At 54.4% G+C, this 15,037-nt stretch overlaps 1 protein-coding gene across 6 annotated transcripts in view; it reads right to left on the bottom strand.

Moving 5' to 3' along the window:
* Window positions 1–425: 425 nt before the first annotated feature.
* SLC45A1 (solute carrier family 45 member 1) overlaps window positions 426–15,037 on the bottom strand; it is a gene marked incomplete at both ends in the record, with an annotated part of 28,460 nt that continues 13,848 nt past the window's right edge. For 4 of the 6 annotated variants that reach the window (XM_079726529.1, XM_079726528.1, XM_079726524.1 and 1 more), the window contains 5 exons: window positions 426–695; window positions 2,504–2,709; window positions 4,173–4,349; window positions 5,702–5,855; window positions 8,198–8,937. In XM_079726529.1, coding sequence (XP_079582655.1) covers window positions 426–695; window positions 2,504–2,709; window positions 4,173–4,349; window positions 5,702–5,855; window positions 8,198–8,937 — 1,547 coding nt within the window. Of the gene's footprint in view, window positions 696–2,503; window positions 2,710–4,172; window positions 4,367–5,676; window positions 5,856–8,197; window positions 8,938–15,037 lie in introns of all 6 variants that reach the window. The other 2 variants (XM_079726525.1, XM_079726526.1) reach the window with 1 other exon arrangement.

The following is a 15,037-nucleotide window of genomic DNA, read 5'->3' as shown; positions in this document are numbered from 1 at the left end:
GTCATCCTGCCCACTGTAGGGTGTTTACAGCCTCCCAGGCAGCAGGAAAGTTGTGACAACCCAAATACCTTCAGACGTTGCCAGGTATCTTTGGGGCAGGGGGTAGGGGTGGGAGGCAGGGTGCAAAGCTGCTGCTGGTAATATATATATATATATATATATATATATATATATATGCATAAATGATACAGCCCCCTCCCCAAGTCCCCATGGCGAGTGGCCCAATCCCCGGGTGACCTCTCACCCCTCAGGGAGCCACACTGGAAACCGTAGGCTTTGCTGCTGCCGTTTATTGATTTACCACATATTTACATCCCATCAGGAAACCTGTCACGCCTCCATCCACCAGGGCCCTGTGGGTTTCCGCCGGCCGGCCTGCTCCCGACCCTGGCCCAGGCTCGAGGCCGAAGCCACAGCTCTGGACGTCAGACATTCAGCAGGAGGGGCCGGTGCTCCTCGGCAGTGGCAGCATCACCGGGAGGGATTTCGTAGACGACAAACAGGGAGGAGTACAGGCAGCCCAGGAAGGACACCAGGCTGGAGAAGTACATCACCCCGTTGGCGCTGCCCACAGCCGAGGTCAGAGGCCCTAGCACCAGGGACACCAGGATCTGGGCCAGGAAGTACTGGCAGCTCAGCAGGGAGATGTCCACGCCCATGCCCCGCCGGGTGCCATCGGCGCTGGACCCTGCAAACTGACCAGAGATGTGCGTCAGCCGGACCAGGCCCCCCGCGGCACTGGGACCCAGCACCCATGCCAGCAGCTCAAGTCCTCCGGGCCCCACGTGCACAGGGAGCCTGGTCAAGACTGTAATAATATTTGTGTTCTGAGATGACGACAAGAAAAGGAACCCACGGCCAGCGGGGGCTGGCACGGGCTCTTCCGGGTCTCCCGCCCCTAAAGGAGATGCAGGGCCGGCCCGGCCCCTCCGCTCCAGCTCCGCCCTCTCTGAACCCTTGTCGCTACGACGCCTGCCGTGCTCAGAGAGCCGGGGTCTACAGCGCTGCTCCTCTGGCCTGTGGCCTCCAGCTTGGACGTCAGGCTCCCTCCGCCCCCAGCCGGCACCTCGCTGGGGGACGGAGGTGACACGTGGTCTCTGAGCAGAGCAGCCAAGTGGCAGCGGGAGTGACTGCCCCCAGCACAGGCCACCTGCACCCCGCGGACTGCGCCTGGGCGCCACCCGGGGTCCCGCCCTGCCTGGCCCCCTCCCAGATGCAGCTGTGCTCCCCGCTGGGAGGCCGAACAACTCCCGCCCCGCCGAGGCTGTGTTCCCACAGCACCGGCAAGGCGATCCGCGAATTGGTGTCACGTGAGTCCTGGGGACACCCGTCCAGCCCGTGGGGGCCACCGCCGTGGGGAGGTTCACAGGGGAGCCCTGGACCCGCAGCCCAGTGGAGACCGCATGTCCGGAAGACTTGACGGGCAGCAGAGGCCCGAGCCTTCCAACGGGGTCGAGTGGCCCAAGGCCCCGCGTCCCCTCCCGTGGGGCAGGGCCGCCCTCCACCGAGAACCAGCACGTCCACGTACCCCGGTGAAGGGGGCTCCCGGGAGGTGACAAGGGGGACAGTGCACGCAGGTCACGTGCACAGCCTGAGTGCCGCCCAGGGGGAGAGTCAGCCCCCGGGACAAGGCCTGGGGGAGGCGCCGGGGGCCCGGAGTTAAAGGGGCTGCGGGAAAGGCAGCTGTCAAGGTGGTCTTTTAGTGCCGTATTGTAAAGCCTCAAAGTCACTGCCAAAAATCTACCATGGGAGCATTATTCGGCCACAAGATGGAAGGCGGTAGGGACCCACTCATACCCAGGGTGGACGAGCCTCGAAAACGTGAGGCTGGGGAAAGCCAGACACACAAGGCCACCTATCATGTGATCCCGTTGACGGGAAAGGTCCAGGGGAGTGGAGGGCTGGAGGGGTGATGGCCGACGGGGAGGGGGCTTCTTTTGGGGGTGACGAAAATGTTCTAGAATTGATGGCGTGAATACACTAAAAGCCACTGAATCGTACACTGGAAGTGGGTGAACTGTGTGGCATTGTGGTGACTTCGGCTTCAATAAAGCTGTTAAGGGAAAATCCACCCTGAACAAAATACCAAAATTTGACATAAAGACGGGATCCGTTTTCCTGAGTTTTCCTTAAGCCTCAGACGCCACCAGGACTCGGCTCAGCCCTGTCCCTTATCCTGTCTTTAAGTCCCCGATCTCTCGCTCAGTGTGGATTTTTGGCATTGATGCTCATTTTCACAAAAACCACATTCACGAATTATTGACCTCGACCGCTGAGTTTCTGGTGCCCACGTGCTCCCAGCGGACCCCAAAGCCCCGCAGAGCCCTCTCCTTGCACCTCTCCCAACACCGCCCAATTCCCTACGCAAGCAGCTTCCTGCCAGGGTTTATCCTGATATCTTCCCATCTGAACGGGGCCCCGAGCTGAGCAGCGGGTCCCGGGACCCTGCTCGGGTGGAGAGTCACCTGGACGTGGGGCCCGAAGCAAGAAGGCCGGCACTCACCTGCTTGCTTTGGTAGTAATCGCACAGCAACGAGTAGGGCAGGGTGCACAGGGTGGAAAACAAAATCCCGTAGGTGATGCAGAGCGACAGAACCACGTAGAGGTTCCTGGAAAGGGTGGCAAGCCCAGTCCCCAGGCCGAAGGCCAGGTAGGCGATGAAGTACAGCGTGCGGACGCTGAGGTGCTCCTCCAGCTTCTCCAGAATAGCTGCGACCCAGAGAGGAAGGTGAGCAGCGCCCCGCCTGGGACCCCAGGCCGCCCACCAGGCCGGCAGGCGGCTTGCCCCTGACCGGGAGACCCGATCGGGGGCCCCGGGGAGCCAAGGGACCACTGATGCGGTCGTCCGGCTGGGCGGCAGGACCTGGGGTGGCCCCTTCACACCCAGGGGAGGCCCCCAAGTGCTGCAGCCGGTGAAGGGGTCTTTGGGGGGAAAGATCAAAGAGGCTCGAGAGTTTAGGGTTTGCGGCTGAGCCCTGAGTTCTTGCACAAATCGTAGTGCTTCTGTCGCTTTCCTAACACGAGGACACCGACAGCCCCACCCCGGCCGGCCAGTGTCTAAGGACCCTGAGGGGCCTGGCAGCTCGGGTTCCGCAGGACACCCCTTTCTGGAGTCAAATACCCCGGGGCCGCTTCCCCAGGTCCTGGTGCCACCGAACACCCAGGCCCGCCGGGGTCCGCCAGCAAGAGCCAAGTTCTTTCTTAATAATGTGGTCCCTCGACCTCCTACAAAAGTCACCGTCCTGACTGTGGGGCTGGAGAACGGGGTCCACAGTCTGCAGCCGTCAGCTTGAGTCTGGGCTGCAGCCTGTTTGTGCACCACCCGGAGCTAAGAACGGTTTTCACATTTTTAAATGTTTAAAACAAGTCCTAAGAGGACAGAGCTTTTGTGGCGCATGAAAATCATACAGATCTGAATCCCGTGCACATCAGCGAAGTCTTACTGGAACTTGGCCCCGTGTGCTCATCACGCCTCGTCTAACTCGAGGGCAGCGCCGGGTCGCCCCACCGGAGCCTGTGGCTGGAAAGGCCAAGAGGCCAGGCTCTCTGGCCTTTTACTGACAACGTGGGCGGACCCCTGAGAGGAAGTCTGGGGGCTGTGCGCCGCCAGCTAGGCCACCACTGGGACGCCCCGGAACCCACAGGCACTCAGCACAGCGTCCTAGGTCCGTGGGGCACCCAGAGTCAAACCTCAGGGTCGTCTCGGCCTCCCCGCACCCATCTCACGTGTTCCACAGCCCCACTCTAGCTGCCCCCCCGGTCAAACCTGCACCCTCCCTCCCTCTGGACCAGCCACCATGAGAACCGACATGGGAAGGATGGGGTAGGGGTGGCAGGTGGATGGCACACCCCCCGGGAGTGACCTTGTGGTTTGTCCCTGGGCCCCCACGTGTCCCTCACTTATGGGCCTGACCCCCCTGCCACGGCCAGCTGCTTACTCAGGGCCGGACACACGCCCGTCCCCACCCGGCCCTGCCCCGCCGCGCAGCATCAGGCAGCGTCCCCAGCTGGCCCCTGATGACGGGTCACTGGATAACGGAGAAAAAACCAGCGCTGTCTCCCCCCAAATTGGGATGCTGTGTCTGCAGCTGTACAGATACAACCAGCCACCCTGCCCAGGGCCATATCACTCCCACGGAGGCCCCGCCCCGCCGAGCCCAGCCCACCGGTACCTGAGTAGAAGGCAGCGCTGAAGGCATGGATGCACATCCCCCAGCAGCCCACGGTGACCCCGCTGTTGTATTTCTGATACGCTTCCGACGTGGGCGGGGCCTTGGGGTCCCCCTGAAATACCACCTCGCCCATGAAGTCCGTGTAGAAGAGCAGCATCCCCTCGAAGGAGAGCCACCCTGGGAGGGGAGACGGGCTGGTGACCGCTGGGCAGGCGCTGGCCCGTGGCCCCTCCTCCGCCAGCAGGTGGTTTCGACCGATGATTGAAGGAGCCCGTGAGTTTTGTCAATCAAAACTTAAAGAAGGAATTACCTGTAGCTTCACCACGCAGACATGACTTTACCGCTGTTAAAATTTTGTAGGTTTCCTACCCTATTTTTAAAAATACATATTCTTATAATATAGGCTCTGTCGTGTGAAGCTTTTGTATTCTGTTCTTTCTCTGAACGTTATTGCCGGGAGGAAAGCTAAGCCTCAGCTCCTCCTGTTTCCCCCTCCTCTTCAGGGGAGGCGAGAAAATGCCAGTGGGGCTCCAACCACAGTGTGGGGGCAGGGGTCACCCATTTTCCTGGGAGAAATCCATTAGGAAGGGCCAGTGTTGATAGAGATCTAATTTGCTCTGTTACCGAGAAAACCACAGTGCTCCTTCCTCTGATTTCCACGTGCACTTCCTTTTTTATAGAGGAAGGAGGTGGTATTTATGGGGTCTCTTGAACCCCAGTAATTACCACGCATGCTCCCTATGCCATTAAATATTCTTAAACAGCCCCATCTTAATGGCAGCAAAATATTTCACAGTGTGGATCCATCTTCCCATTGTTGGACATTTACCCTTTCCCCCATCCCAGTCTTTGGCTATCATGAGTCGTGCTGTGATAAATACCCCGCACATGTATTCGTGATAAAACCTCTGACTACATCCTTGCAAAGAACACCAAGTAGGTAGGATCTCTGGGATAAAGGTGATGGGCATTTTTAAGATTCTTGCCTGTTGCCAAATTGCCTTCTAGAAGGTCATTCTGATTTACATCCCCCAATGTTTGAGAGCCTAGATTATCTCAGATTCCTCATCATCCTCAGATGGTCAACAACCCAACAGCAAAGAGACACCGAAGGGCATGGGACGCAAGTTGGGGCTTCTCGGTAGTCATTTGAAAGCCAAGCCTGTGAACGTGAGACCAGCACCAGACGTGTGTGTCTGTGTGTGTTTACGTCTCAGCTCTAAGCGTGAGGGGTCCAAACTGGCTTAAGACACAAGTCCCACTAGTGGGAAAGTGATGCCCCCTTAATTGTGAGTCGCCCGAAGAGCTTTTGGTCCTGAGGCTCTGGACTCAGTGGAGACCCGGCTCTTCCTGGAGAAAAGCCCTCCCTGTGGCCCCCCTGCCCCACCTGTCCCCACCACGTCCTGCCCCTGGCGACGCCTGGGGAGGCCGAGTGGAGGGGAGAGGCCTCCAGGCATCCGGAGCCTTGCCGCTCACGCAGGGCCACCCGAGGGGGGCGGGACACGCGGGAGGCTTCGCCGCGAGCTCACCCAGGAAGTGGTTGAGGCAGAGGTGCCGCAGGGCCTTGGGCATGTTGCAGATGGTGAAGCAGAGGTGCCTCATGGACGGCGGCTGCCCCGACGGCTCCCTGGGGCCCGTCAGCTCACTCTCGTATTTCACGCCATTCAGTAAAATATTGGCCACCTGCAAGGGAAGCCCCCAAAAGTTTCTCCTCAGAGCATCAAACCCCAGGCACCCCTCGGAAGCGTGTGTTTTGCTTCGATGAGAAAGTGAATCAGAAACACAAACCCAGAGGCTGGGAGGGTTTGTCTTCCTGGACGGTGAGAACTGGGCACCAAACGCCACCCGAAAGAGAGAAATGACTTTAAGGTGTCTCTTCAGAGACGGGAGCGGCTGAGAATCGAATTTCCCTCCGCGGTGCCTGCCTTTGGGCCACAGAGAGTAAGCTAAGACCTTGCCAAACGTGGAATACATTTGAAAGAAAAGAAATACGGGTCAGTTGAAATTCAGACATTACGAAGTCTCATCTTTTCTATAAGAGAGGATGTAAGAGACTGATTCCAAGGTGACAGGGCATCTGGACAGGTGGACTCCTACCTACACAGGGGTTAGGGTGGCCAACAGAGCCCGTGCAGGGAGGGAGCCGGGCACCCAGGCAGCTCCATGTCACCAGCATCTGTCAGGGCAACTGCATCGCCAAATACGCTCACTGGCTCAGTTTGCCGCCTTTTCCCGGAATGACAAGGCCCTGCCCCACCGTGGCCCCGCCTGGGCTGGGGGTGCAGACAGCAGCCAGGCGAACGGATGCCTTTGGGAGCTAGACATCTCAGGAGAGGAGAAGGTGCCTTACTCTGGGTCCACGCGGGAGCTTGTGCTGGGTCGGCACCTGGACGTTCCGGTTGGGTGAATGAAAAGGAAGGGAACAGCCCACGATGCCGGTTCCAAGGGCAGCTGCATCAACAGAGCTTGTCACCCCCAGCTGCCAGAGGAAGACTTCGACTGACACCTATGTCCCCGCTGAGCGCAGATGTGTTCATATTTAGCTCATGAACTTTACTTTCCTCCAAAACTGATTTGAGAACGGAAAGTTTTAAAAGGATTAAGAAGAGATTTTTCAACCAGAATTTAAGGACTGTATCTAGAAGCCAGGTGAAATTTCGGGAAACAGGACAGGATGACCCAGTATTGACAAAAGGCTTGATGAACTGCTCTGCTGTCATTAGGAATGAGGATGACATGCCCTTGACTCGAGCAATTAGAGAAGTGGCTTTCCTTTGCCAAGGATGGGATTTCTTCCGGTGATTTTCAGTTCTTCAAATGCTTTCCAGATCTGAGCTTGTGGATGCTGCCCACGGGGACCTGGATGCTTCCCTGCAGGACTGGCACCCACCTGTACAGAGCGCTTCCTCAAGATGGGATGACATTGAGTTTAAGACACGATAGAAGTGGCCCTAAGACCGGCTCGCGGTAACACAAAGGAGGCGTGGTTAAGCTTCAGAATTCAACAATGAAGCGAACATGCGTGGCCACATCCCAATGTCAGCCTCCCACGAAATCAGGGGGTCTTCCAGGCACGGGAGTGTGGGTGGGGATGTCTGACGGAGGGTCGGGCCAGCAGGGCGGGGCCTGCTTCACGGGAGACACGGCCACGTGGCAGCCGTGTCCAAGGGGCATGTCCAGGTCACCCGCCTTCAGAACTGCCCCTCTGGGGGCCTGTGCGGGTTGAACAAGGGTCATAGGCTTTCTGCTCAGGAAACTCCATCCCCTGGATGCCCCTGAGGGCAGGGAGGCCCTCACGTCTACTTTAAATGAGAGAATAACTCTCCTTAATATAAAGTAGCCTCTTCCAAGATCACAGACTCTGAAAGCAGCTAAAATCCCAAATGTCAGTTCGTGGCCTTCCAGCCAATCCTACATACAACACAGACAGCCTTCCGGAAGGTTCTCTCCTTCCCAGAACATGCCTGCGCCCTTTGGGATCCAGAATATTGACAGCCTCTGGGCTGGTTGGTTAAGGTTGCCCACCTGGGGAGGGAAGGAGGCCCCAGAAACAGCCGCCAGGGTTTATGTTTTGTTTCTGTCCTTCAGGAAGACTTAGCTCAGTTGGCACTGGGTGCACATGGCCTAAGTGGGCTGGACGCGGTGGGGAAAAGACTAGGAATGACCGCAGTACACATGATGCTGTAACAAACTCACCGGATTACCCCTGGGCAAACGTAAGGGTGTTTAAAAGAGCCACCCCTTTGCTGTGGCCAGTGTCTTAAAGTGCGACCCCTAGCAGAGACCCTGAATGCCTCTGTGGGCTCACGTCGGGCCCAGAATCTCAACACTGACAGGATGAAGAGGATGAGGATGTGAGGATGGGGATGTCCCTGAGGCCCATCTATTAGACCCAGGTCCTTTCTGATTGATATGCCCAGATGGGCCGGGAATTTCCTTCCAGATCATCTAACGAGGGGGGACCACGCACAGTGCCCTCTGACCCCTGGTTCCCCCTCCCCCGGCCCCCGGGCGTTTGCTTTTACCTGTTGACTGAAGGTCACATTCCTTCTCCTGCTGGTGTCGGGGCCACCTCCTCCGGCTGCGTCCGGGATGGCCAGGGTCTGGGGTCTCTTTAGGATGCCAGCTGACCGCGGCTTGGAGGTGTCCAAGGAGCCCACTCTCAGCACGTCCCCGTCGGGGCCGGTGGCCAGGGCAACGTCCCTCCGGTCCCCAAGGCTGCGGTCCCGGTGGTAGAAGCCATCGGGGGCCCGGGGGAAGCTGACACTGATGGCCTGCCTTGGGGCGCTGCTGGGGATGGCCAGGTAGCTGTCGTGGCCACCCGTGAAGCAGTCGATGAGGACGCTGTCTATGTTGGACGTGGCAAAGGATGAGGCGAACTCATTGATGCCCATCAGGGAACTGTCCCTGCTGACGAAGCTGCCGTACTTGGGCGTGAGGGGGCTCAGCGGGGAGATGGGGCTGGAGAAGTTGGTGTGGAGGCTGCTGGCTGGCGGGCAGGGGACTGTCTGGCCGGCGCCCTCCTCACCTGGGACAGGAGGGGAGGGAGGCAGCGGGAGGCTGGGGCTCTTCATGGCCGGCCTCTTCTCGCCCGGGGGCCGCAGGGGTCTCTCGGGGATGCTGACCAGGGTCAGGACGGTGGTGATGCTCAGGATGACGGCCGTGAAGATGTAAATGACCCGCAGCTGCCCGCCCAGGGCTCTCCCGAAGCCGGTTTTATCCCAGTGGATCCCCCCGACCACATATCCGAACCCTCCTCCGAGACCTGGGGAGAGAAGCGGGGCAGGGAGGGGGGAAGAAAGCCCCCGAGGAAGGTGTTCGCTTCCTTACTTGACTTGTAAAATCCACCCCAAGGACCCGGATGTATTATCTGTCCCACCTACACCCCAAAGAAAAGGAGAAGAGAATGGGATTTCCAGGGGGACCCTGGGGGACCCGGTCCCCTGCCCTTGAGGGCCACCTGCCAGGGCATGATGACCACCTGTCCACACTCTGGTCCCCTCTGCACACAGCGTCTTAGGAAGACCGAAAGTGAGTGTTGACACTGGGTCACCTGTACCCTTGGAGTCCCGCCCCTCCCCCAGCTTCAGCGCTGTGTAAACATGGGAGACCTGGTCCCCAGCACACAGACCACTGCACGTGTGCACGCGGGAATTCACGTGGCCACCCCTGTCTTGCTCACCTGGCGACATTGTCCTTGGGCCTGACCACCATTAAGAAAGTCACCCCTGGGCTTCCCTGGTGGCGCAGTGGTTAAGAATCTGCCTGCCAATGCAGGAGACATGGGTTTGAGCCCTGGTCCGGGAAGGTCCCACATGCCGCGGAGCAACTAAGCCCGTGCATCACAACTACTGAGCCTGTGCTCTACAGCCCGCAAGCCACAACTACTGAGCCCGTGAGCCACAACTACTGAAGTCCGCGTGCCTAGAGCCCGTGCTCCCAACAAGAGAAGCCGCCGCAATGAGAAGCCCGCGCACCACAATGAAGAGTAGCCCCCGCTCGCCGCAACTAGAGAAAAGCCCGCGTGCAGCAACGAAGACCCAACGCAACCAAAAATAAAATAAAATAAATAAATTTATAAAAAAAAAAAAAAGAAAGAAAGAAAGTCACCCCTCATGGGTCACCCCTGGTGGCAGTTCTCCGGGCCCTGGAGCCATCAGGGAACAGGAGGGCTGCAGGAATCTGGTCCTTTCCTCTGATCCCGCTCACTGATTCCACGGCCTCAGGGACCCAGCAAACAGCCAATGGTTCACACAGCACAACATGAAAATGTAGGTGATGCCACATGGTGCCCGGCCAGTGGCAAAAGACATTCTCATCTCCAGAAAGTGCCGTTTCCTCCCGCTCAGCTCTGGGCTCCCAATGGCAGAACAAGGCCAGGCGCCAGGGCTCCACCCGCCCAGCCCCTTTGCAGCCACATCGCGCATCCTAGGTGCTTTTCTATTTCGAGTCCAGCTATATTCTGACCAGGCTACTGGTTGGGATGAGTAAAACTCTTGGTCTACTCTTGGCGATGCAGGGGAACCTGCATCCGACCAGCATGGGCCCTCCCTCCCTGCCACTTGGGGAGATCCAGCCATGCCAGGAGTTGGCCTTTTCAACAGAATCACCTGTGGAAAGGCCTGGACTCAGACACATTCAGCCCAACCTTCCACATGTCCCTATGGTGGGACATGACCCTGAATCTGGTTATTTAATGGCTTTCTGTAGAACTTCATTTGTTCCAGACTCTTCTTACGGGCCTCTTAATCTCATATCCAGCCGCCCCCGCCCCACCCCCCAGCTTTATTATTCTTAACTTTCCACATTCATGGTCCTAATTAGCTTCCCCCACTCCTTCTGAAGACACAGTTGCAGTTTGGTGGCCCTTAATCAAGGTCAGATTTGCGAGAACTTTATGAACTATTTTTTTTTAAAAAATGATCGAAGCAATACATTTGCACAGTTGAGGAACTATACTCAACAACAAAGAAACAAACAACCGGATTCAAACAATGGGCAAAGGACTTGAATAAACATTTCTCCAATGATAGACGCATGGCCAACAAGCACATGCAATAATGCTCAACATCACCGATCATTAGGGAAATGTAAATCAGAGCCGCAGTGAGATACAACCTCACATCCATTAGGATGGCTACTATCGAACAATTTTTAAAAACCCAGAAAACGGAGACTTCTGGGGAAGATGGCGGAAGAGTAAGACGCGGAGATCACCTTCCTCCCCACAGATACACCAGAAATACAGCTACACGTGGAACAACTCCTACAGAACACCTACTGTACGCTGGCAGAAGACCTCAGACCTCCCAAAAGGCAAGAAACTCCCCACGTACCTGGGTAGGGCAAAGCGGAGAGATTCCCGCACAGAGGATCGGTGCCAAGCGGCACTCACCAGCCCGAGAGGCTTGTCTGCTCGCCCGTCGGGACGGGCAGCGCTGGGAGCTGAGGCTCGGGCTTCAGTCGGAGCGCAGGGAGAGGACTGGGGTTGGCGGCGAGAACACAGCCTGAAGGGGCTAATGCGCCACAGCTAGCCAGGAGGGAGTCCGGGAAAAAGTTTGGACCTGCCGAAGAGCCAAGAGACTTTTTCTTCCCCCTTTGTTTCCTGGTGCACGAGGAGAGGGGATTCAGAGCGCTGCTTAAAGGAGCTCCAGAGACGGGCGCGAGCCGCGGCTGAAAGCGCGGAGCCCAGAGACGGGCGTGGGACGCTGGGTCTGCTGCTGCCGCCACCAAGAGGCCTGTGTGAGAGCACAGGTCACTGTCCACGCCGCCCTTCCGAGAGCCTGTGCAGCCCGCCACTGCCGGGGTCCCGGGATCCAGGGGCGGCTTCCCTGGGAGAACGCACGGCGCGCCTCGGGCTGGTGCAACGTCACGCCGACCTCTGCCGCTGCAGGCTCCACCCGCACTCCGTGCCCCTCCCTGCCCCCCGGCCTGAGTGAGCCAGAGTCCCCGAAGCGGCTGCTCCTTTAACCCTGTCCTGTCTGAGCGAAGAACAGACGCCCTCCGGCGACCTACACGGAGAGGTGGGGCCAAATCCAAAGCTGAGACACGGGAGCTGTGAGAACAAAGAAGAGAAAGGGAAATCTCTCCCAGCAGCCTCAGAAGCAGCGGATTAAAGCTCCACAATCAACTTGATGTACCCTGCATCTGTGGAATACATGAATAGACAACGAATCATCCCAAATTGAGGAGCCAGGAGTCAGTGCTGTGCCTCTGAGGTGGGAGAGCCAACTTCAGGACACTGGTCCACAAGAAACCTCCCAGCTCCACATAATTTCAAACAGCGAAAATCTTCCAGAGATCTCCATCTCAACACCAGCACCCAGCTTCACTCAACGACCAGCAAGCTACAGTGCTGGACACCCTATGCCAAACAACTAGCAAGACAGGAACACAACACCACCCATTAGCAGAGAGGCTGCCTAAAATCAAAAGAAGTCCGCAGACACGCCAAAATACACCACCAGACGTGGACCTGTCCACCAGAAAGACAAGATCTAGCCTCATCCACCAGAACACAGGCACTAGTCCCCTCCACCAGGAAGCCTACACAACCCACTGAACCAACCTTAGCCACTGGTGACAGACACCAAAAACAACGGGAACTACGAACCTGCAGCCTGAAAAAAGGGGACCCCAAACACAGTAAGATAAGCAAAATGAGAAGACAGAAAAACACACAGCAGGAGAAGGAGCAAGATAAAAACCTACCAGACCTAGCAAATGAAGAGGAAATAGGCAGTCTACCTGAAAAAGAATTCAAAATAATGATAGTAAAGATGATCCAAGATTCTATTTCCAAGATCCAAAATCTTGGAAATAGAATAGACAAAATGCAAGAAACAGTTAACAAGGACCTAGAAGAACTAAAGATGAATCAAGCATCGATTAAAAACACAATAAATGAAATGAAAAATACTCTAGATGGGATCAATAGCAGAATAACTGAGGCAGAAGAACGGATAAGTGAGGTGGAAGATAAAATAGTGGAAATAACTGCTGCAGAGCAAAATAAAGAAAAAAGAATGAAAAGAACAGAGGACAGTCTCAGAGACCTCTGGGACAACATTAAACGCACCAACATTCGAATTATAGGGGTTCCAGAAGAAGAAGAGAAAAAGAAAGCGACTGAGAAAATATTTGAAGAGATTATAGTTGAAAACTTCCCTAATATGGGAAAGGAAATAGTTAATCAAGTCCAGGAGGCAGAGAGTCCCATACAGAAAAAATCCAAGGAGAAATACGCCAAGACACACATTAATCAAACTGTCAAAAGTTAAACACAGGGCTTCCCTGGTGGCGCAGTGGTTGAGAGTCCGCCTGCCGATGCAGGGGACACGGGTTCATGCCCCAGTCCGCGAAGATCCCACATGCCGTGGAGCGGCTGGACCCGTGAGCCATGGCCACTGAGCCTGCGCGTCCGGAGCCTGTGCTCCGCAACGGGAGAGGCCACAACAGTGAGAGGCCCGCGTACCGCAAAAAAAAAAATTAAACACAAAGAAATCATATTAAAAGCAGCAAGGGAAAAACAACAAATAACACACAAGGGAATCCCCATCAGGTTAACAGCTGATCTCTCAGCAGAAACTCTACAAGCCAGAAGGGAGTGGCAGGACATAATTAAAGTGATGAAGGAGAAAAACCTGCAACCAAGACTACTCTACCCAGCAAGGATCTCATTCAGATTTGATGGAGAAATTAAAACCTTTACAGACAAGCAAAAGCTGAGAGAGTTCAGCACCACCAAACCAGCTTTACAACAAATGCTAAAGGAACTTCTCTAGGCAAGAAACACAACAGAAGGAAAAGACCTACAATAACGAACCCAAAACAATTAAGGAAATGGGAATAGGAACATACATATCAATAATTACCTTAAATGTAAATGGACTAAATGCTCCCACCAAAAGACACAGATTGGCTGAATGGATACAAAAACAAGACCCATATATATGCTGTCTACAAGAGACCCACTTCAGACCTAGAGACACATACAGATTGAAAGTAAGGGGATGGAAAAAGATATTCCATGCAAATGGAAATCAAAAGAAAGCTGGAGTAGCAATTCTTATATCAGACAAAATAGACTTTAAAATAAAGACTATTAGAAGAGACAAAGAAGGACACTACATAATGATCAAGGGATCGATCCAAGAAGAAGATATAACAATTGTAAATATTTATGCACCCAACATAGGAGCACCTCAATGCATAAGGCAAATACTAACAGCCATAAAAGGGGAAATCGACAGTAACACACTCATAGTAGGGGACTTTAACACCCCACTTTCACCAATGGACAGATCATCCAAAATGAAAATAAATAAGGAAACACAAGTTTTAAATGATACATTAAACAAGATGGACTTAATTGATATTTATAGGACATTCCATCCAAAAACAACAGAATACACATTTTTCTCAAGTGCTCATGGAACATTCTCCAGGATAGATCATATCTTGGGTCACAAATCAAGCCTTGGTAAATTTAAGAAAATTGAAATTGTATCAAGTATCTTTTCCGACCACAATGCTATGAGACTAGACATCAATTACAGGAAAAGATCTGTAAAAAATACAAACACATGGAGGCTAAACAATACACTACTCAATAACGAAGTGATCACTGAAGAAATCAAAGAGGAAATAAAAAAATACCTAGAAACAAATGACAATGGAGACACGACGACCCAAAACCTATGGGACGCAGCAAAAGCAGTTCTAAGGGGGAAGTTTATAGCAATACAATCCCACCTTAAGAAACAGGAAACATCTCGAGTAAACAACCTGACCCTGCACCTAAAGCAATTAGAGAAAGAAGAACAAAAAACTCCCAAAGTTAGCAGAAGGAAAGAAATCATAAAGATCAGATCAGAAGTAAATGAAAAAGAAATGAAGGAAACGTTAGCAAAGATCAATAAAACTAAAAGCTGGTTCTTTGAGAAGATAAACAAAATTGATAAACCATTAGCCAGACTCATCAAGAAAAACAGGGAGAAGACTCAAATCAGTAGAATTAGAAATGAAAAAGGAGAAGTAACAACTGACACTGCAGAAATACAAAAGATCATGAGAGATTACTACAAGCAACTCTATGCCAATAAAATGGACAACCTGGAAGAAATGGACAAATTCTTAGAAATGCACAACCTGCCAAGACTGAATCAGGAAGAAATAGAAAATATGAATAGACCAATCACAAGCACTGAAATTGAAACTGTGATTAAAAATCTTCCAACAGGGCCTCCCTGGTGGCGCAGTTGTTGAGAGCCCGCCTGCCAATGCAGGGGACACAGGTTCGTGCCCCGGTCCGGGAAGATCCCACATGCCGCAGAGCGGCTGGGCCCGTGAGCCATGGCCCCTGA

This window comes from Hyperoodon ampullatus, assembly GCF_949752795.1.
Source record: "Hyperoodon ampullatus genome assembly, chromosome: 2".
Classification (NCBI taxonomy): Eukaryota; Metazoa; Chordata; class Mammalia; order Artiodactyla; family Ziphiidae; genus Hyperoodon; species Hyperoodon ampullatus.
This window is presented reverse-complemented; position numbering and strand designations above follow the sequence as displayed.